Source organism: Sciurus carolinensis, chromosome 3, assembly GCF_902686445.1.
Source record: "Sciurus carolinensis chromosome 3, mSciCar1.2, whole genome shotgun sequence".
In the NCBI taxonomy this organism is placed as follows: Eukaryota; Metazoa; Chordata; class Mammalia; order Rodentia; family Sciuridae; genus Sciurus; species Sciurus carolinensis.
This window is the reverse complement of record NC_062215.1, coordinates 43460024-43483345: the sequence shown is the minus strand read 5'-3', so window position 1 is coordinate 43483345 and position 23322 is coordinate 43460024. Positions and strand designations below refer to the sequence as shown.

The window sequence follows — 23322 nt, the reverse complement described above, 5'->3', positions numbered from 1 at the left end:
GGGCATCCTGCAGAACACTCAGTCAAGCATTTTGAAAATTTGTGTCACTGGACTTGTTTAATAATTAACTCTGGGTTTGAATTTGTATTCTTTTGTGGTCACAGGAGAACAATAGGAAAGAACCTTGATGGAAAGCCAGAAGCAAAGATGCAATGGAAAAAATAAGGCTGAACTGAGCACATCTGTTCCTGGGTGGTGACACAACTAGCTGAGGCTGTTAAAGAGTCATTTATCTTCTGACTCAACAACATCTAAATATATTTTACCCACTTTGCTTCCTGGTTATGCTAAAAATTATCATTTGTATCATCATTCATTGGGAAGGGGTCGAAAAGGAACAACTGGAACAATGTACACAGATATGCCTAGAACAATTTTAAAAGAAAGAACAAAATCCCCAGATTACAAGGATCAAAAAGTCTCTTTCCAGTTGGGCATGGTGGAGCATAACTGTAAAATCCCAGCTATTCCAGAGGCTGAGGCAGGAGACTCACAGTTTGAGGCCAGCCTTGGCAACTTAGTGAGCCTTTGTCTCAGAAAATAAAAAGGGGCTGGAGATGTAACTCAGGGGTAAGAGTGTCCCTGAGTTCAATCCTCAGTGACAGAAAAAAACAAAACCAAAAACATGATCAAGAAAGAAAAAAATGTGCTGGGGAGATAGCTCAGTTGGTAGAGTGTTGGCCTCGCAAGCACAAGGCCCTGAGTTCAATCCCCAGTACCACAAAAAAAAAAAAAAAAAAAAAAAAAATTGATAAACTGGACTTTATAAAAATTAAAAACTGCTCTGAGAAAGATACTGTTAAGAGAATTAAAAGTTGTAGACTGGGAAAAAGTAGCTGAAAATCATATATGACAAAGGACTTTTACCTAGAATATTAAAAAAATTAAGTCCAACAATAAGAAAACAATCTGACTTGGAAATGGGCAAAATATTTGAATAGACACTAGACCAAAGAAGATATGTGGCTGGTAAACAGCATGTGGAAAAAAGCTCAACATAACAGTAGAGAAATGTCATTTAAAACAATAAGATACTCCCCTATCCCTTACTGGGGACTGAACCCAGGGGTGCTCTACATTGGCTATATCCCCAGTCCTTTTTATTTTTTCTTTTAAGATAAGATCACTAAATTGCTGAGAATGGCCTTGAACTTGCAGTCCTCTTGCCTCAGTTTCCCAAGCAGCTGGGATTATAGGCATTATATTCTTGGCAAGGAACTTTTCTATACCTATAAGAATGGCTAAAATCTAAAAACATGGCAGTACCAAAAGTTGGTGAGGATACAGAAGTAAAAAAAACCAAAAAACAAAAAACAAAAACTCTTTTGAACTCACATTTTAAAACTAAAACCACTACAATAAAAAATCAGTTGGATGTGGTGGTGTGAGACTGTAATTCTAGTGATCAAAAGATTGCAAGTTCAAAGTTAGCCTGGGCAATTTAGCAGCCTAATCTCAAAAAGCTTTAAAATAAAAGGCTGGGGATGTCACTGAGTGGTAGAGTGCCCTTGTGTTCAATTCTCAGTACTAAAGATATTAATTTGCCCAGTAATTTTCCACACAAGAAATAGCAAACACACAGGAAAGCAGCCAGTGGGTGCCAAAGCTGAACAGGGTGGGGTAGTGCTTGACAGTGGGATGGATACCTTAGGCAATTTTTTGAATAGATAATGGAGAGGGTCTCCAGGTAGCATTCAACCTAGAAGAGGATCTCACATCTTTCAACTTAATGCTAATGCAGGCCTCTCAGAGGAATTTTTGCTAAAGGTCTATCCACTCAAGATAAAAGGTGAATTTAGTGAAATTCCTGCATCTCTGTGTATCTAGACAAAAATAAAGTTTCAAGTGAATAATTATAAAAGTGTCATATATATTTTTTGTTTTGCCAGGAAATATACAGTTATACTCATTTGGCCATCTGATGGGCCTAAGGTCTTTTTCTGAACATGATCCAATGTTAGGGTTTGAAGTCATCTGTCTTACAAAGGCCAGATCCCATGATACAAGGTCTAGGAAGTTTTAACTGGACTTTTTTTTTCAACTAATGATACAAAAATTTAAAGAAACATGTGACGCAAAATGACTGCAGAATCCCTCTAGATATTTATAATTATTTATAACCTTTTAAGTAATATTTTTCACTGTGATTAATATGAAATATTAATTTAGAATTTAATGGGTTATTACAAAGCAAATATTATGTATAATTACCAACCAGATCAAGAACAGGCCCCTTCCTTTTCACAATCTGCTTTGACAGGCTGCCATTTGTCTTTCAGAATCTTTTGCAACATTAATCTGGCAAGAAGAAAACTTCTACTGTTCATATAAAGCTGATTCTGATTTTAAGATACAGAGATTAAGTACCCTTTACAATTGATACATCAGTCCTGATAAAAAGAAATGATTCTTCAATGAGGTGGATGCTATGGGATGGTTTCCCATGGGATAAAAATCTAACTCATGGAATGCTGAATTCAAAACAAATAAGAGGAAAAGGTTCCAGTCAGAATGAAAGTGAACTTGATTTGAAAAATAATGAATATGATTTTCCTCAATACTTTGGTGTTGATGAACTTATAATTAACATTAGAAATGTACTAAAGTTTCCTATTTCATTCATTTAATAGCATATAGTTGTTAATTACAATCTATAACCTGGAATTGTTCTAAGAACTTTTTAACTTAGTTAATAACAAAGAGAAGGTATTATTACACCCATGTCCATGGAAGTACTATTCACAATAGTGAAACCTGGAAACAACCCTGGTGTCCAAGGGATGAATGGATGAACAAAGGTATGGATTATATATTCAGCCTTTAAAAGGAAGGAAATTTGAACATATGCTAAACATGGATGAACTCTGAGGACATCATACTATTTGAAGTAAACCAGCTGGAAGGACAAATACTGTATGACAAATGGCATTGCATGACAAATACCACTTATATAAGGCACCTGAAAAAGGTAAATTCGTAGAAACAGAAAATAGAATGGTGTTTACCGGGCTGGGGTGGAAGAATGGGGAGTTAAAGTTTAACAGGCACAGGGTTTCAGTTTTATGAGATGAAAAGAGATGGAGGGGATGTGATGGTTGCACAACAATGTGAATATACTGAATATACGGAATGTACTTAAAAATGTGAATTAAAAAAATTTTTTTAAAATTTTTTTGTAGTTATAGATGGGACAGCATGCCTTTATTTGTTTATTTTTATGTGGTGCTAAGGATCGAACCCAGTACCTCATATGTGCTAGGCAAGCACTCTGCCACGGATCCACGACCCCAGCCCAAAAAATGTGAATTTTTAAGAGGTTTAAAAATGGCTAAAATGGTAAAGCTTATGTGCATTTTACCACAGTAAAACATAACTGATATCATTTATTGGTTTAAATGATTATACTAAATGTTTGAAAAGGCAATTGGAAAAAAAAGAAGGCTTCTTGCTCTTGGGAGATTATAGTCTTGTGGGGGTGGGGGAATGGATATATGCCATATAATCAGATGAATCATCATATAATAGGGCATGGGGATATTGAACGATGAATAAATTGTGCTTTAAAAAGTGCCCAAAAGATAGATAGGGCTGTCACAGAAGCAGGGTTACCTAGTGGTGATGAGCACTGGCTCTAGAGTCCACCTGCCTGGCTCTGATTCTTGCCTACTCATTAGCTGTGTGATCTTTTATTAACTGCATGTGCTCCTATCCCACCTGCACAGTGTATTGACCTCACAGGACTTTTGTGAGGGTTTGGGGGTCAATACATGGAAAAATCCCAGAATGGTGTGTGGTACATAGTAAATATGAGAAAAATTGTGTGTGTGTGTGCGCCTCATTAAGCTCAAAGTAACTATTGAAGCACACATAAAGTTTACACCAGAGTAGGCTCAGTCATGCCTAAGGTATACTTTAAATCCTGAGTTGGGACGACATTACTGCACTGGGGTCCTGAAGAACATGATCTGTGTGACTGTCCTTGGGCTGCTCTGGTTCACTTGGTGAGCAACAGTCCTCATGGACTAAATGAACAATGAAACAGTGTCCCCTCACCAAGCCACCCTGAGGACACATGTTACAGTCATTTCTGTGGTAATGACAATGATGCCACATATCCTCTCTTACCCAGTGCTTTCTGTAAGGAGTTGCTCACCTATGTGATGTGGCAAGATAAAACTCATTACATAGTGGGTGGGGAGGAATGCTGTCTAAAATCTGGGGGACACTCTAGAACTCTACTTCTTAAAGAGCTCATCCTTGCTGATCTGCTATACCCAGAAACTCGGCTGTATTTAAATATATGAGTATATATGAAAAATTTTCCTGCCTAATCTAACAATAGAACTTCATCAAAGATGGGATTAATTATCATCATCACTTCTGATTGGGTGTAGTTTTAAAAGTGTTGAAGGAGCATCTACTCATTAACCTGACTTCACTTTGCTTCTCTCTGATCTGTCCTTTTCTGAGTTGCTCTTTCCCTCAGTTTATTTTAAATTCCAAGATCACAGGGGCTGATAAACATTCTGAGAACTAAATGGAGACTGTTCCCTAAATAGTCAATGGCACTTTCCTTGAGACCAATAAGATTCTGGATGACAAGGCCCAAGATCATGATCAACCAGACTGCAACCTAACTGGGATTACCTTTGTTCTCCCACAGCTATACAACCTCTAGGTAGCTATTGATTCCCCAAAGCCAGCCCTAAGATCTGTATTCCCAGTGTGGCCACACTGAAATGGAAGTTCTCTTTTTGTTTCCCCACTGACTTCTTTACCTGTTTGATTTTTTTTTTTTTTTTTTTTTTTTGAGCGGGGATAAGTGCCTAAATCTAATCTGTTGGGATTCCAGAGTTGGGCTTCTGCTCTGGGACTGTGGTAATGATGCTGAGTATAACACAATACATGGCTTTTTAGTCCAAATCAAGATACTGGAAAGCAGAGGCTGTGAATGTAGCTCAGTGGTAGATGTGTCCAGCATGCTGAAGGCCCTGAGTTAAATCCCTAGCACCAATAAGATATTTAAAATCAAATTAAGAATATAAGAAATTTCTTTTTCCTGTATAAACTGGTTAAATTGCTTACAAACATTACTGAATGCTTTCAGGATTAGTTATCATGTCAGCAGCAGCTGACTACTGTCTATGCAAATGAAATTGCTGGCTCTGACAACTAGGTCAACAAAATTATTTATGTCCCAGCTCACTAACTTCTACAGTGCATAGGTGAAAATTATGAAAAAATGGCAAATTTAAAAAGAAGCAAATATTAACTACAATACTAGAAAAAAATATTCTCTGTATAATATAATTTCCTAACAAGTTCTCATTATTTCTGGTCCTTTTAAAGTGTTTGCACTTGTTAATTCGTACTTGTTGGTTGTTCCACTGTTTCCAAATACAGTATAAATGAGATCCCTCTCACTTCATTATGGTCAGATGTGTAGGGCCCCTCCCTTTCGATTTCTCTGGACTTAAATGTACATGATATGGACATTTGTTTTCTTAAAGGTTTAAAGGAATTTGGGCTCACTGGGACTCTTTTATTTGTGTGTCCATGACTATATTTTAAAGTATGAATTCAATTTCTTTAATGGTTAAAGTTCTATTTTTGAATATGTTTTGGAGAAATATTTGGATTTAACATTTTTAGAAATATTTTGGTATTTATCTGGAAATTTCTCTGTTTCCAATTTGTACTGGTATAACATTATTCATATTACTAAGATTTCTATGATAGCTGTACTTGCACTTTTTCATTTCTTGGATTCCTCCTGTCTGCCAAGTGTTATGAAATTGTATTTCACTGTTATGACAGCTTAGATTTTCCTGATAACTAATGAGACTGAACATCTTAAATAAGGCAATTCATGATCCTCTTTTGTGAGTTCCATATTCTACATTTTGATAATTTTCTAGTGGGTTGTCTTTCATTACTTGTTAGCTGGATTTTTTTTTTTTCTTTATAGATGATCAGTCTTGTCTTTGTATTTACTATAGTTTCATTACAATATTTTATTTTATTCATCCTGGTTGAGACTCTTTAAGAATCATGGTCTCTTGTCTTCATCATTCTGGAAAATTTTCAGGTACCTAATGTTCAAATATTGTCTCTATTCCATTATTTTTATCCTCTTCTTCAGGAATTTCCACTGGACATAGGACATGGAAATAGACTGATTTTATCTTCCATGTCTCTTACGCTCTGTGACACATAGTACTAGTTAGTTAATCTAACAGTCATTCCCAACCTCTATTTCCCTTGTAGGCTTCCCTATAAAGAGGCTGGAAAAATGTTACATGCTGACTTTTTCAAAAGCCCTTGTAGTCAGGGTGGTTGTGTAACAGTACTGCCAGTGAACTGGAGGGACCCTAGGAAGCCTTTGCTTTCCTTATCAAAGGAGAAAGGTATGAAGGATTTACTCTGTCTCTTCCCTCTTCTCCCTTCCCTGCAGGTGGGAATAACGTTTGGAGTTTGGCAGTCACATTAAACCAGAGAGAAATATGGGAACAAAAAGCCAACAGATAGGGCTGGGGATATAGCTCAGCTGGTAGAGTGCTTGCCTCCCAAACACAAAGCCCTGGGTTCGATCCCCAGCACCACAAAAAAAAAAAAAAAAAAAAAAAAAAAAAAAAAAGGCCAACAGATATATTGTAGAGTGTGGAGAAGAGACATTCTCCATCTTTGATTAAAACACTGAGCAGTGAACTAACTACTTTTGAACTTCTCATTAAAATAAAAAAAATTCTTTATGATTTCAAGCAACTGTTAGTTGGGTTTTCCATTTCTTGAAGCTGAATGCATACTGATATAAAGCCCCTATTATGTTTTCCATTTTTAAATGTTTTCTATTCTTAGTAATCTCTTTATATTTATTTTCCAGTTTAATAGTTTGTTTGCTGAATCTAATCAGTTTGGCAATTCGTGTCATCATTTTTAATTCCAAATTTTCATTTGTAGAAGCTTTTCCTGATTATTTTTCCAAAACTCTTTTTAATAGTATCAAGGTCCTTCCTTACTGTTTCTATTTCTTTTTTTGTCTCTTTAATATATTTAAATGTAGTCGATGTAAAGTCTCTCATTATTATATCCAATTCTGGTAGATAATCCTCTTGCTTATTGTACAACTGCTGACATAGCTGGTAACTTACTTGAGTGATATGGATGATGTGGAATTCTGATTTGTGAGCCTATTTCTAGCAGCCATTGTATTACCATGAGCTTCCTGCATCAAAGAGTAGAAGTCAAGGGCTTCATGAAGCACAGATACAAAATTGGACTCCAAACGTAATCTGGCCCTTTTTTTGCTTACAAGAGATTTCTGCCTCCCAAAAAATATCCAAGGTGGAGATAAGCTTCCTCATCACCTTTCTGAATGATGCAGGTGTAGCTTTTAAAATTTCTGCTTTCATTAAGAAGAGGAGTATGCTGTGAGCCTTGGTTTTATACAGGGATCTCAGTACCAGTGATTTGTTTATGGTAGGTACTTGTCTCTTGTTACTGTGAGGGCATTAAATAAAGTCTATAGCCAGGAGGGCCTATTAGGTATCTACTTATTATAAGCCCTATATCACTAATCCCATCTCTGCCCCCTGTGGTCTCAGGTCATACCTTATGGCTCTGTTTATTTATTTATTTATTTTTGTTTTAATTTCTGGCATCTGATTATTTTCTATTCTTTTCTGAGAGCTCAGCTATGTATTAACATTTTAAAAAATGATATTTCATTTGGATTTCTAAGTGATTTGAACAAGAGTGTTTTAATGATAATTTAGCCCACTGTATTCCCAGAATTGAAATTTATCCACAGTGAAAACTTAATGAAAAAACTCTAAATCATATGTGATCAGACCAATTGGATGACTCAGGGATCATGAGTAACAGATCTTCTGCAAACAGATTTCAGTGTTCTATACGAAAGCGTCTAGTAGATGGCATAAAGTTCTTTCTCATAGGGGTAGAATAAAGTATAAAAATTATACCAAATAGGATACTTACCAGGCTGGGTTTGATTCCTACACTTTCAGCTGCTTCAAATGCCAATAAGAGATTCCTTTTCTAGGTTAAAAAGACAGAGAGACTGAAATAATCAATTAAAAAAAAGTAGCTTTTGCTAGAAAAGAACATCAGTTGACACTCCCCTGTAGATTATTTACGATGAGACAAATAATAGTAAGTTAAATATACAAATAAAGGTCTCAGTTTAAAGATTAACATGTTGTAATTGCATTGAAAATAACATTATTGACACCTATCAAAGATAAATTTTTGTTACTTAGGAAATTTTAAGTTTTGTCAAGATTTATGACACATTCTGTTATATAACAAAGTTGTTTAATCATGCTGCTATATCAAAGAAAATTATCAGTTACATTTACACATAGTAAAATATAATCAAAAGAAAAACTGTTCCCTCTCTACATCCTGGCCATTGGAAGACCATTTTTTAATTTCTTTATTTCTTCTGATGATAACTTGATATCTCTGTAATAGGCTTACATATTCTAAAATGGTGGTTTTATGTACTGACTTCCTTACAAGACAAAAGAAAGTCTTAGGTACTATGCATCTCTCTCTTCATTTTAGGCACACAGATAATTTTAATTCCTTTACTGTTATTAGTTATGCTTGTAATTTTTAATAATATCCTTAAATTTCTTGTTCCATTGATCATGGGCAGAGCTCTCTGACTCCACTTTATATGACAAAGAGTAGTCTCCCTGTCTTCCCTCCACCTTGTCTAGTCTTACATTTAACTTGTTAAAACTTAGAATATCTGCTTCCTTTTCTAACAGCACATCTAAGTCTTCTGTGCTCTTTAGCATGATTCTGAAAGCTGAAAACAACAAACATTAAAGTGAGCTATGATTACACGTCCTTCTCCATAGTTCCAAAGTTATGATCCTCTGCCACTCAAGACATTGTTTCAAGTTGGGTGTGGTGGCACATGCCTGTAATCCCAGAAACTCAGAAGGCTCAGGCAGGAGGATCTCAAGTTCAAGGACAGCCCTGGTAACTTAGCAAGACCCTCAGCAACTTAGGGAGACCCTGTTTCAAGATAAAAAATTATAAAAAAAAGGACTTGTTATGTAAATCAGTGGTAAAATGCCTTTGGATTCAATCCCCAGAACAATAACAACAACAACAACAACAACAACAACAACAACAAATTTGCTTCAAAAGGATTTTCCTTTTCATTACTCTACCCACTGCTCAAATCATACCACAATTTTAGCCTGCTCCAGATTTGGATTTGACCTTTCTTCAAAAGTTTGTTTTTTTCCTACAGTTTCTGCTTATCTTGGACTTTTCTTAGTAGGAGAAGAATTTTGTGTCTCTTTATCATCTGGTTTCTTACTCATTTTGACAAAAGCTTAAAGTTTACAATATTCTCCTTGTGGCCTAGACTTTCCAGTCTAACAAGGAGGTGCTGCCTCTTAGACGGGGACTTCTCTACATAGCTTCTCATTTTCTCCTTTTACATACACTCAAGCTCTTAAACATATCATTCAAAAAATCCTTTAGCCCAGAGCCCTCCAGAACCTCATATCAATTTTTGGATTACACCCTAGTCTTACTAGAGTACATTCTTAGGTTTTCTTCTAAAGAAAGAATGTGGGGGAAAAACATTTTCTGGATGCAAACACATGTGAAAATGTCTTTTTTACTATCATACTTGGTTAACAGTTTGGACAGAAAATTCTACATTGAAAATAAATTTTCCTAAAAAATTAATAGTGCTGCTCCATAATCACTCAGTTCTAGCTTTTAGTGTCTTCCTAAAACTCTGGATATTCTCTGATGTTTCTTTGGAGAGATGAACTTAAGAATCATTTGGTCATGCTTCTAAACCTCCATAATTCATTTCAAAGCCATTAGGATTTATTAAAGTTTAAAATTGGTATATTAAATATTATTGAGAGAAAAATGTTTCACGACCTAGTCATGTTTTCTTTTTTAATTTTCTTTTTTCGCAGTGCTTGGGATTGAACTTAAAGAGTTTACACTTAAAGAGTGGTAGAGTGGTAGGCAGGCACTCTACCACTAAGCTATATCTTCAGCTCTTTTTATTTTAGAGACATGGTCTCATTAAGTTGCTGAGGTTGGCCTCAAACTTGTAATCCTTCTACCTCAGCCTTCCATGTGGCCGGGATTACAGGCATGTGTGACTATGGTTGTTTTATGTTCTTTGGTAGAAATTCATATACTTAGATATTATACATAGCCACATTTGGTAGAACACACCTGTAGTCCCATGTACATGGGAGGCTAAAGTAGAAAGATGGCTCGAGTCTAGGAGTTAAAGGCCAGCCTGGGCAACATAATAAGACCCCAACTTAAAATAAAATAAAAAGGGATGGGGATATAGCTTAGTGGTAAAGCACCCCTGACTTCCATCCCTAGTACTTGAAAAAAAAAAAGATTTTATACATAATTTTATATCCTATTCCATTCCCCCATAGTTTTACTTTGCCTGAGACTAAAGGGTTTGCCGAGAGGCTAAAACCAACTCTGATCAAGAAACCCAGTGAGAGAGAAGACCCAGAAAGATGTGGCTATATACGATTCTTCTAGCTGGTGGCTTTGAGAAACTGTGATCTTGCCCAAGATGCCAACCCTTTTCCTTGAAATTAACAGGAATTTATCGGTTAGACAGGAAATCTCATACTCGCTTCCATAACACTGTTCTTCTGCTGAGTGGGGCACTGTGCATTGGTTCCCACCTTCAATGCAGCCCAAACCTGTGGAAGCACTCTCCTATGTTGGTACTAATGAGGTCTTTGTCCTTACTGTAAAGTTCTTTTGGTTGGGATAGTAAGGGGCTCTGTAATTCTGTTTTTAGGCAACCATCATTCCTGGAAGTCAAGATACAAACATTTTTATGGCTTTTAAGATGTACTGTCGAGCTGGGGAGATAGCTCAGTTGGTAAAGTGCTTGCCTTGCAAGCACAGGGCCCTGGGTTTGATCCCCAGCACCGCAAAAAAAAAAAAAGATGTACTGTCAAATTGATCTAAAATGTTATATCAATTTCCTGTTCTAGCAATAGTGCCCATTTTTGGAACCCTTACCTGGACAAATTAGGACTTCCAAAAGGCTCTGCCAAATGTGTCAGGCTTAATAAGATATTTCATTTTTTTATTTGTATTCTTGGATTACTAGTAAGGTCTAAGGTGAAGGCGTTTCCATTTTTTTTTTTTTGGCACTGGGGATTGAACTGAGGGTCACTCAACCACTGAGCCACATCCCCAGCCCTTTTTAAATATTTTATTTAGAGACAGGGTCTCACTGAGTTACTTAGGACCTTGCTAAATTGCTGAGGCTGGCTTTGAACTCTTGATCCTCCTGCCTCAGTCTCCTGAGCCACTGGGATTACAGGTGTGTGCTACTGCACCTAGCTAGGTGAAGGCATTTCTAACCAAAGATTTTACAGGGAATTCTCAAGTCCCTCTAGAGTGATTTGCATGAAGCCAATTGTGTTTTCTTGGCAGATATTGAACATGGAATAGTCCATACTGGAAAACTGTCTCAAAATGCTCTGAAATACAACATGGAACATTACAGAGAGGAATATTTTTTGATTCACAAAAATGACTTATTTTTAGGGCTGGGGCGATAGCTCAGCTGGTAGAGTGCTTGCCTCGAAAGCACAAGGCCCTGAGTTCGATCCCCAGTACCGCAAGAAAAAAAAAAAGACTTATTTATTTTGGCAGCAGCAGGACCTGAGTGACCAGGCATCACTATCCTAATGCTCTTTCCCTGGAACATTGTCATAGGCACGGTGCAGCAGACTCTGACAGAAGCATAAGAGGGTAAGTCCTTTAAGGAGCTGGGGGTGGGAACTCATTTGTCTGCAAGCTTCAGTTTGGCCTCTGCCAACAAGGTGGGGACAGGGTGAGGCTGACCTTCAATGTCTGTCCTGGGAAAGAGGGTGTAGGTAGGCCTGAGACCTTCCAGATATAAGACAGTCTAAATACTCAACCCATAATAACTGTCACCAGCCTGGCTAGGGGACGTTGAGCTGTTGGAGTGCTTCTGAAACTGAAGGGAGAAATGATGCCAATTCCAGAAATTCTCCTCTCATGTTCATATTTCATTTCAGATATTAAAATATGCATACTCCACTCAATCACCTGACTATAACTCTTGCCCTGTGACTGCATATCCTTTTAATGTCACAGAAGACATCTTTGTTAGCTTTATCAGAAATTCCCTATTTAAAACTGATGTCAAGCTTACTTGTTTTAATCACTTTCATTCACATGGGAGCAGCTCATGGTTTCAGAAACTTCTGGGCTAATCAACAGCTATATCATACAATTTCATTCTTTTTTTTAAACTTTTTTTTAGTTGTAGATGGACACAATACCTTTATTTTATTTTTTAATTTTATGTGGTGCTGAGAATCAAACCGGTGCCCCACACGTGCGAGGCAAGTGCTCTACCACTGAGCCACAATCCCAGCCCTACAATTTCATTTTTTAAAATTATTTACTCATTTACTTTTTTATTTTGTTTCTGGGGATGGAACCTAGGGCTAAGCACACACACTACTACTGAGCTACACCTCCAGTCCCTATATATATGATCTATAGATTACAATTTTAATAGACTTTCTCAGATATTATAGGCCTTTCTTGGTGCTCTTTTTGATGTCTGTGTACACTGAAAGACCCACTAAAAGAACAAAATCCCAACACTGAGGCTTATAGAACAAGGCTGCAGGCTAGGGGCTGGATGATGTTGAGTCATCCTAATGATAGTTAAAGGATGTGTTTCATTCAAGTCAACTTGTTTCCACAGAAGCCTACTTCAAATATGCCCCTGATCGGGGACAGAGAGACATGAGTGATGGGAACATGAGGCTGAGGGAATAATCTATACACTGGGTCCACTGTGCTGGCCCCCACATGCTTTCACCTTTTTTTTTTTTTTTTTTTTTTCCCCCAGTGTTGGGGATTAGAACCCAGGGCCTTGTGCTTGACAAGCAAGCACTCTACCAACTGAGTTATATCCCCAGCTGCTTTCACTTTTAAAAGGCGATTTACCTGCAGCCCTGCCTTGCTTAAGTCCACAGGATATGTTACATTCCTCAGCAAGCTGCCTGTTATCTGCAGGAGATATGCAGGCCCAAAATAATGCTGATAAGAACACAAGTTACTCAGAAGAGGGGATTTTTGTGATCCTTATACAGACCAGACCCCAGAACTTAGGGAGATAAAGTTAATTTCCCCAACCATAAAATATGTAAGAGGAGGTTCTGATTAGAACTGGTCAGCATGGGCCAAAGTAACCTACACTTGTCATGGGGTGGGGGACTTGAAAGTCTGAAGTCATTCTGCTGTCAGTCAAAAGTCAAGAGGCAGACCTGAGTGAAACTGGAAACTTTCCTGGGATCCCCAATAAAACGAGTGCAGTAGAGAAATGCTGTCACTCTCCTGAAAGGATCCACTCTTCTCCTTGAGAGTAGCTCCTTTCCTCTTTTCTATTCTTTCTAATAGTCTGTTATTCTGAGCAACATTTCTAAAATCTTTCTGATTTGATGGTGGCGGGGGTGGACTTGAAGGAGGACCTTCAGTTTCCTGGAAGGTCCTAGCCCTGTAATACCCATTTTGGGAAAACCTCTGTGTATACCCTCTCTCCTCTGGTAAGATTCCCTCCACATTGGGTTTCACATATGTGCACAGCTTTATGCTGTTACTGGTTTGCTTAAGTTCACATACTCTGAAAATGCTTTTCCATAAATGTTATGAATCTGGCTTCTCTCACCAACAGGGCATGTTTGTCACACCTCGAGTAGTCACAAAATGTGGCTGCTGCAGTCACTGTCACTATTCAGAGGGCAGCCAGGATGGGGGTGTTTAGAAAATAGGAAGCTAGATGTTCCTTCAGGGAGTGGTGGACAGATAGTAACTAACAAACGAAGACCTGGGTGGTAGGACACAAATCAAACTCAAGTTGATGGAGAGGCTGTGAAGCCAAATAGATATTAAAATATATCAGGTCTCTGGAGCTGACTCCTAAACCACAACACAGACCTGTGGTCTTTCATCTGTGAGTGTTCCCTGAAGACAGTAGGATAGATCTGAAAAAAGGAATATGATCCAATGTGTAGAAATAGGACCTCTGTCCTATAAGAGCAATGGAAGGAAGGACACGGATGTCTACTGTCCTGCTGCATGTCTCCATGCTGCGAGAGGCCACTGGGCATAGAGTTCCAGTCCTGGTGTGGGAATCTCAGGGATCCAGAATAAAACAAGGGAGTTTTGGTCATCAGGAAGCAATGTTCATGACTTGAAGTATGAAAGCAAATACTTGCATGCCCATTATTTCTGAACAGACTTGAATTTGATTCAAAGACACAGAAGTCTGGTCTGTTGTCTGCAGACACATATCACTTTCAGAAGACACAGACTTGTTAGGGGTGTGCAAGTGCTTAAGCTTATACTCCTTAACAGTTTTAGAAAGGTCTTCTAATCACTTCCAATTGTTTTATGCTCACTATTTCCTTGACTGTTTTTGTAATATCACTGGAAAGGTAAGAACTGAAAAATGAAAAGGGTGGGGAGGGAATGGACACCCAGGTCACGGTCAGATGCAGGCTTTGCTTTTGAGGCTGTGTCAGATGCTGTGATGCATCCTTGGCCTCTGTGCCACCTTTTGGTTCCAGCTCCTCTCCTACTGTCTGGCTGCTACCTCCAACTTCCCTCTGTCGGGTCATCTTCCTCAACCTACAGCACAAACACTCATCTCTTTACACTTCTGCTATGGTTATCCATTTGATGTGGCTTGAATGTGCCCTCCAAATGTTCATGTGCTAGATGGTTGGCCCCCAGTGTGGTGTTGAGGTGGTGGAACCTTTAGGACATGGCGGGTAGTGGGAGACAATTAAATCACTGCATGCCTTCCCCTCATAAGAATCTAAAGTAGTTCTATGGGAGCATAATTAGTTCCTACAAGAGCAAGTTGTTATAAAAAGAGTAAGCCCAGCATCTTTGGCTTCTTGTCTCACCCCACTGATCTCTTCTGCACATGCTCCCACCATTGTGGTGTGATCTGCCGTGAGAGCCTTCTCAGAGGCTGAACAGATGGGACACCCAGTATTTGACTTTCAGTTTCCCAAACTCTGAGTTAAATATGCACCTTGTCCAATACAGTAGCCACTTGTGACATGTGGCTATTTAAATTGAAATTAACTAGTCATAGTAGTCATAGTTCATGTGCTCTACAGCCCATGTGGTTGGTGGCTGCCATATTGGACAGTGCAGATATTGTATCACTACACAGCACTGCTTTTCACTGGTGACTCCCAGATCTTTATTTCCAGATCTGACTTCCCATCTGAACTCCAGACTTGCTATCCAGTTCCTTTCCTGTCACTATTACCTACATATTTCTGACATCTCAGACTTAACAGGATTAGAAACAAAACCTTTTTCCTCCAACATGTTAAATAATTCTGTCCATCCTGCTTTATGGATTTATAAATAAAGCACCCACATAAAAGTGCTTTAAAATTTTAATATGCTCTGTGATGGTTAATTTTATGTCAATTTGACTATGAATGTCATTTGAGTCTTGATGTGGGTTAAAACCTCTCTATGCATTCCCAACCCCCAAAAATAGTTTTGTCAAACTGGACATCTAGGAGTTATCTTTGACTCCTTCCTCTTCTCCTCCCTACAACCAACCTGTGGTTAAATCCAGGTGATTCTGTATCTAAGACATATTTTAAGTCTTTCTAGATCTTTCCATCTGCACTACCAATGTCATCTTGGTTAATGGGTAAAGTCAAGGAAACTGAATTCTCTGGTTGACTCCTGCAATAGCCCCCTTGCTCCTTTTTCATTCTTGTTCTCCTTCCAATGCAATATTTCACATGAAAGTCAGAGAGCTCTTTTATAAACACAAATCATCTCTCCGCTGTTTGGAATTCTTCAGTGGCTTCCCACTGTGTACAGAGTAAAGAACAAATTTCTCATCAGAGTCATCTGTAGAAGCTCTGTGGGGTTTGGCCACCTCTGCTTGATCACCAACATCACCCAAACACTCTTCTTTACCCACTGGAATTCAGTCAGTGTTTTCTTTCAAGTCCTTAACAGCACCCAAGCATTCCCTTTTCAGTTGTTCTGTGCCCTGGAAAGCTCCCTTAGTGCTTTGTATGGCTGTCTCCTTCACATTTGTTCTTCAGACGTCAGCTTGAATACCAACTCCTCAGAAAGACTGTCTCAGTCTGAGTGGGGATGTTGCTCAGAGAAGATCCCCACTAACCACTCTCACAGTTTGTGTTTTCCTCTTGGCTTTTTCACAACTTTTAATTATTTATAATTTTATTTATTATAAGTTTACTTCTGTGTTTATCAACTGTTTACCTTATGAGGGAACAGAACAAGTGTGTGTTGTTTACTGTGTACTATGCTTGACAAGAAACACTGTTTTTTTGGTATCGGGGATTGAACTCGACCACTGAGCCACATCCCCAGCCCTATTTTGTATTTTTATTTAGAGATAGGGTCTCACTGAGTTGCTTAGTGAGATCTGAGGCTGGCTTTGAACTCACGATCTTCCTGTTTCAGCCTCCTGAGCTGCTGGGAAGGAAATCCTTTTTGAGGGAGTGAGTGCAGGACCCAGAGCACAGTGTTTTCTAAAGCACACTCTGTGGAATATGATTTTGTAGGCTGTACTAGGTCAGAGATTCACAAACTACTGCTTATGAGACAAATCTAACAGCCATCGCCACTCATTTACATATTGTCAATGGTCACTTTAGCTTAATGGTAATGTTGCATAGTTTTGATAGAGACCATTATGGTTTGAATGTGAAATGTTCCCCAGAGGCTCATGTGTTGAATGAAGGCTTGGTAACCAATGGAGCAAATGGAGCAAAGTTCAAAGGTGGGAAGTGACTGGATCATACGGGCTCTACTCTCATCAATGGATTAATCTGCTGATGTGTTCATTGCTGATGGCATTATTGGGAAGTGGTGGAAACTTTAGGAGGTGAAGCCTAGTTGGAGGAAATAGTATGTCACTGGGTGCATGCTCTAGAAGGGTATATTTTGTTTCTGGCCCCTCTCTCTCTCTACGCTGAGCAACTTTCCTACACTATGACCTTTTATTGTGATATTCTACCTCACTTCAGGCTCAAAACAATGGAGCCAGCACACCAGGGGCTGAAACCTCTGAAACTGTGAGTCAAAATAAATCCTTCCTCCTTTAAGTTGTTTTTCTCAGGCATTTTGTTGCAGTGACCAAAAACTGACTAACACACCAACTGACTCACAAAGCTATTTGACCCCTAACAGACAAGTCTGCTAACCCTTGTTATGGGTAATTATAGCAGAACTAAAAGAGAACAAAACAGAAGGTTCTGTGGGTCTGATATATGTTGGGTTAAACAAAATCACATGGAAATCTCTAAAAATGTGACATAATATACCATTTCCTTTTTGGTGTTTGCTTTTGTTTTTGCAATATTGGGGCTCAAACCTTGTGCATCCTAATCTTGTATCAAAGACAGTTTAATAATAAATGGTTTTTTTTTTTTTTTTTTTGGTATCAGGGATTGAACCCAGAGATGTTTAACCACTGAGCCACATCTCCAGCCCTTTTTAAATATTTTATTTAGAGACAGGGTCTTGCAGAGTTGCTTAGGGCCTTGCTGTTGCTGAGGCTGGCTTTGAACTTGTGATCCTCCTGCCTCAGCCTCCTGAGTTGCCAGGATTATAGGTGTGCAACACCATGCATGGCATAATAAATTAATTTAAAGTAACACTGGCACAATTTTTTAAAAAAAGCTTCACATAATGGCTATACTCCCTTTTTTGAAAAAAAAAAAAAAAAGGCATAAAATCTGTGACAATTGAGCAGTGAAATAGGGTGTTTTGCCACTGAGCTTAAACTGCTACCCCTGGAATAGACTTTGAAAAATGCTGGTTAACACCTTAAAACCATGAAGGTGAAATTCTACTGGATTTATCTGGACAATATGCGAAAAGAATTTCTCAGTAGCCGCAGTAAACTGACCTCAACTGTATTTTTTTAGGTAACAAGGCAGTAAGTATTGAGAAGGGAAGCTGAGAAGTATCTGCAAGTATTAGACATCATAGTGTACTTACACATTCAGTAGTTATTTATGTCTGGTATCAATATCCTAATATCTATTCCAAATCTAGAAATACCGCTCCAAATGGGAAATATCAACATAATTAGGAACACTCCTTGTAGTTCTAGAGGAAAACAGGATGACTGGCAGTGCCTTACTTTCTCTTGACTGTTCAGCTCATGGTACGGGATGTGGGCAGGCAAGTAGGTGTGGAGCAGAGCACAGAAGGCGAGGCCGTCACTCCAGCTGCTGCTGAAATTGGTGATGTCAATGTTCTGCAGTAGGGGAAAAAAACAGTATTAAATTCCCAAACTCTGCAATGTCAAAGAAAACAAGGGAGAACGTTCAGATAGGGATCTAACTTTGGGATTTTGGTAAGACAACATAGGAATAAACTACCCTAAATTGCTGAGAGTACATTTGATTTTGGTACCTGGAAAGGCTTGGTATGGTCCCAATTCTTTCATAGGACAGCAAGAAAAGAAGGCATCAATATTCAAAATAATAGGAAATTCTGGTTGCCCCCCTGCAGCAGTCATCCCACTGATTAGCTTTGTGTATCTCAGTATTTCCCAGACTTATTTGGCCAAGGGAGACTCATCATCAACATCATGCATAACCCAATCAACAATAAGCAAACCAAGATCAAACAAAAACATCATAAAGCCCAGCATGACTGGTCTGGCAGCTTGTCCTGCTTCCTCATCTGGAGAGCCTCCTCAATGGGGAGAGAACCCTTCAGGCTCAAAAGTCCCACTGGGAGCATACCAAACAGCAGGAACCACAAGGGGAAAAGGGGCTCCTCCTTCAGCACAGACAGGGAGGGCTCCTGGTGCTGCTTGGCACACATTAAAAATAAGCTAAAATCCAACTATAAAGAGCCTCCCAAGCAGGTTCCCTAGGGTTGCAACTCCAGGGTACTTCCACCTTGCAGATCTTCAGACCTGCCCTGCTTATCCTTACAGGGTTTCCTTTCCTGGATTCACAAAGCTTATCCCAGATGTGATGTCAGGTTCTAGGGCCCATGAATGCTTTCATGCTTAGGTGGTTCTATGCAGTGGCTACTCAAATGTATTGAAATAGCTTGAAAGAGGAGCCAGCAAGGAATTGCAGAAGTGGGGCCCGCTTGAGGCTTGGGTTTTACATCTGTGTTCTGAGTAGCCTGGAGGTGATAAAAAAAATTGGGCAAGTGCAGGACTCCTTGCAATCTCCACACAGTTGCTGGGGCTTGGAGGAGGCAGGGAGCCTTCCTGCTCCTCCTCAGAGCAACCTGTCCTAGGAAAAAGGGAAGTCATGAAAGCTGGCAAAGATTTTGAAGATGGATGACGGTCGCTGGCTCCTTCTAATAGAGTGGATGTTGATAGTCCCTCCTTCCCTCTGCCCAAAGGTCAATTGAAAGACTACAACCAGTCAGCTCTCTGAGTGCCCTGGTGGGGTTTTTTAGTGTTTCTATCAGAGGCAACTGGCAGCTTAAAGGACAGGAAGAAAGAAGTAGAACATGGCAAGAAGTTAAGTTAGAATAGGGAAGGGAGACTTCATATGGAATTCTTCTCAAAGTGTGTAGAGACGTTTTAGAGAATACACATAGGTGGAAATGTGTAATAAAATAGAGTATAATGTTTCCTGTGAAGTTTCCTTGGAAGCAAATAGTCTATGATCTCATTTGGGCTTTTTATCTAGATTTTTTCCAGTGTTACTTTGAGCCTGGCCCTTAGCCACAAGGCTGGTCAAATGCCTCACTTGGTGGGTAATGAAATTGAGGACAAAAGAGGTGGTGTGACATGTCAAACATGTGCCTCACTGAAGGGCAGAGACACCAAGAACCCACACTCCCTTCTTTCTATCAAACCTCCTCTTGCCTCTATCCGAGTCCAAGATGATCCCAGTGGGCCCTAGACCCTTTGTCCCAAAGCACACGCTGTCAGCAAGACAACTGTTCTTGAGTCTACTTTGCAATTACATTCACCCAGGGAAGGATATCTGGTTGAAAGCAACATACCACCATAATAATGCCTCTCCATTCTGGTTTTCATGACTCAAGCACAACCAACCTGTAACAGTTGCTAAGCATCAGTGTTACATAAAAGTCTGAGAGTGCCATTGTTGCAAGAGGCCCCTGTCTCGTTTTTCAGGTTGACTGTGTAATGGCTGGGACCACTGGGAAAGCTGATCACTGGAATACTCTGGCTTCAAAACCTCTTTGGGTTCAGCAGCTACCTGGGAAGACCTGGATACTGACTTAGAGATAAAAAATGTTTTGGCTTTATACTTTCAGAAGAGGTCTGTATGTTTAAAGAGCAGAGGGAAAAAAATGGGCTGGGAGTTGGGAATGACTTATTCAACCCATTCAGATTCAAGCATTCAAACTACACATCACCCTGGAAAGGGGAACTTAGGGGGAAGGACAAGGCCTATCTTTGGGAAGGGCTCATACCAAAATCAAGTTCTTTTCCTTTCTTTCTTTGCCATGCATGGGTCGCCTGAGACCCCATCTCTAACCCATCTGTCATATGCCTGTGGCCTGGAGGAGGGAAAGTCAGGATGTGTTTCCAAAGGCTACTTGCTTATGTCTATTGTTTACCATGGCCCCTGCAGCATCTTTGTAAACAGAAGCAAGCACCACAGCAGGCCTGCAAGTGTTCCTTCTGTAAGGCAACATAGACATATACCATCTTATTTCCAACAGAAGGCCACATTTTAAACAGGAAGTTGAATGCTCAGTGATCAAGATGAAAGTCCTTTAAGTCTCAGGTTCCAAAAATGCTGGGGGTGGTAAGAGTTGTGACATTGTCAAATGCCTACAATGTGCCTGCCATTATGTACTTTGTCATTTAATTCTCAGAACTGCCATACATGGTAAGTAGGGTTATGCCTGTTTTATAGACAAGAAAACTGCAACAAAAAGAAATACTAGTAGCTCAGTGGTAGAGAGCTTGTCTAGCATGTGCAAGGCACTGGGTTTGATTCTCAGCACCACATAAAAATAAATAAATAAAATAAAGGCACAGTGTCCATCTATAACTAAAAAAAAAAAAAAAAATACTAGTGCCAGAGTCAAGATCAAAGGCCAGTTCCATGGGACTACAAAGCACATATATTATTTGCTGTGGGACACTGTTACCCAGGGAAGGAAGAAGTGTGTGTGTGTTGGGAGGGAGACAGGGGTTGAGGTAGGACTACCTGAGAATTCAACATTATTTTCAATGCTGGAAGCAGACCCTGCAACTTCCTAGATTCACACCTAGGACAAGAATAAACAGAAACGCTGAGGTGAAAGAAAGCAGATTCTAGAGGCAGTTAAGGGTGTAACTTTGATTCCTTTACTCTTGTGAGTTAGTAAACTAGAACCACATTTTCTGTCACCAGGCTAATGATCACCAGGAACAGGCTCTGGGGTGAATAGCATCACTCTCCTAGCACTAGTGAATGTTACCACGCTGAGGAAATTATATGTCCCAAATGGGCCAGATTCTCTCTTCTTCCCCCAATTTATTATATATAAAACTTTTTAAATTTGCTAAACCTTTTTTTTTTTTTTTTTTGGGGCAGGGGTGGATACTAGGAATTGAACCCAGGGACACTTAACCACTGAGCCACATCCGAGTTCTTTTGTGTATTTTATTTAGAGAGGGTCTCGCTGAGTTGCTTAGGGCCTCACTGAATCGCTGAGGCTGGTTTTGAACTTGTGATCCTCCTGCCTCAGCTTCTAGAGCCGCTGGGACACTGTGTGTGTGCCACTGTGCCCAGCTGCTAAATCTTTCTCTTCCTAAAACATAAGAACATTTAATATACATGTATCTTGTGTCAATTATGATACTGTTAAACAAAAATTATGGGGGCCATTGATTTAGACACATCACTTACACTAAGCCACAGTGGATCAGACAGACCAAAATGGAGTCACTCATGCTAAATATCCATCATCAAACTGGAAGGAGACAGATTCTAAGACACAGCAGTTTTTCTTGAAAATAGGAGATTTCAGTCTACCTGAATCAGCATAATAAGGAACTCACCCTCTGCTTTCCTCTTTATAAAAAAGTAAGCTGAAGCAACATGATGTTAACATGTTTTCTGTTCATATTGCTATTTTTTTGTTTCCACTTTACAAAACCCACCATTTTGCCAATAGAAATGCTCACTCTATTTTATAGCATGAATGCTGCCTTAATCAATGAACTGAGAATAAAAGTCAATTAGATTTATAACTAATTTTATAATTTTCTCTTTCAAAAGACAACAATATGAAATACCATTTCCCTTCATCAGCACAATCTTCAGAAGCATTTTGAGAGGTCAAATGGATCCAAAGATGTGATAAAGTCATCCATCTCAAAATCAAGAAAGTGTCTGGTATATTAATTAATAGAATCCTACTTACGAATAGTTCTTCATACATCACTATAAATGGATAATAGGTTGAGACTAAAATCTCAGAAATCAAATGCATGATTGAAAGATCAAACAAAATCATCTGTCACCTCAGGACAGCTCAGAGATACAGGATGCTTCAAAACAGATTACAGCATGCAGGTCTCTCTGGCAAGTTGAGACATGTTTTATCTATTTAATTTACTTATTTATTTATTGTGTGATGGGGAGCTGTGTGGCTCAGTAGTAAAGCATTTGACTATCAAGTGCAAAGTCCTGGGTTCCATGCCCAGAATCACCAAAAGGAAAAAAGAAAAGAGATGAGACACATTTTAATGCAAGACACACTTCAGCAATAAAAAAGACTGCATAGAAATTGCACAAGAAATTATTATGGGAATTCCAAATTTAGGTAATCAAATCCCACATCTGGGTCAGGAAATGTTTCTCTTATGTGTAAACTGTATTCTCTATGTTTAAGACTTTTTACTGTTCTGACATTGGCAGAGATGGAGGACAATCAGCTATGATTTGTACTATTAGATTTATTTTAAGAATATTACACCATCAAATAAAAACTGTACCCTTTTTATTGCAGAGTGGAACAACCTCAATTCTTATTCCCTGAATGCCACTTGAAATGGTCTCAAATTGCATTTGAGTGCTAAGAGTGTCAACAATTCCACACTTGACATGGCTCACTGAACAACTCAAAATGTGTGTACACATTCTTATCTCAGATGAGAGGATGACTGTCAACCTGCAAGCACTATACACTTTTTGGGTGGTTGCTTTTGTTGCAATTATTACAAAAGTGGTTTCATTACCAAACACGGAGGCATACTTC

The 23322-nt window shown here is 39.0% G+C and overlaps 1 protein-coding gene across 7 annotated transcripts in view; it reads right to left on the bottom strand.

The window, feature by feature from the left end:
• The window catches only part of Specc1 (sperm antigen with calponin homology and coiled-coil domains 1), a 265322-nt gene that overhangs the window by 4369 nt on the left and 237631 nt on the right, over positions 1-23322 (bottom strand). For 6 of the 7 annotated variants that reach the window (XM_047545173.1, XM_047545171.1, XM_047545175.1 and 3 more), the window contains 2 exons: positions 18263-18379; positions 7999-8058 (listed from right to left, as the gene is read on the bottom strand). In XM_047545173.1, coding sequence (XP_047401129.1) covers positions 7999-8058; positions 18263-18379 — 177 coding nt within the window. Of the gene's footprint in view, positions 1-7998; positions 8081-18262; positions 18380-23322 lie in introns of all 7 variants that reach the window. The other variant, XM_047545172.1, reaches the window with a different exon arrangement.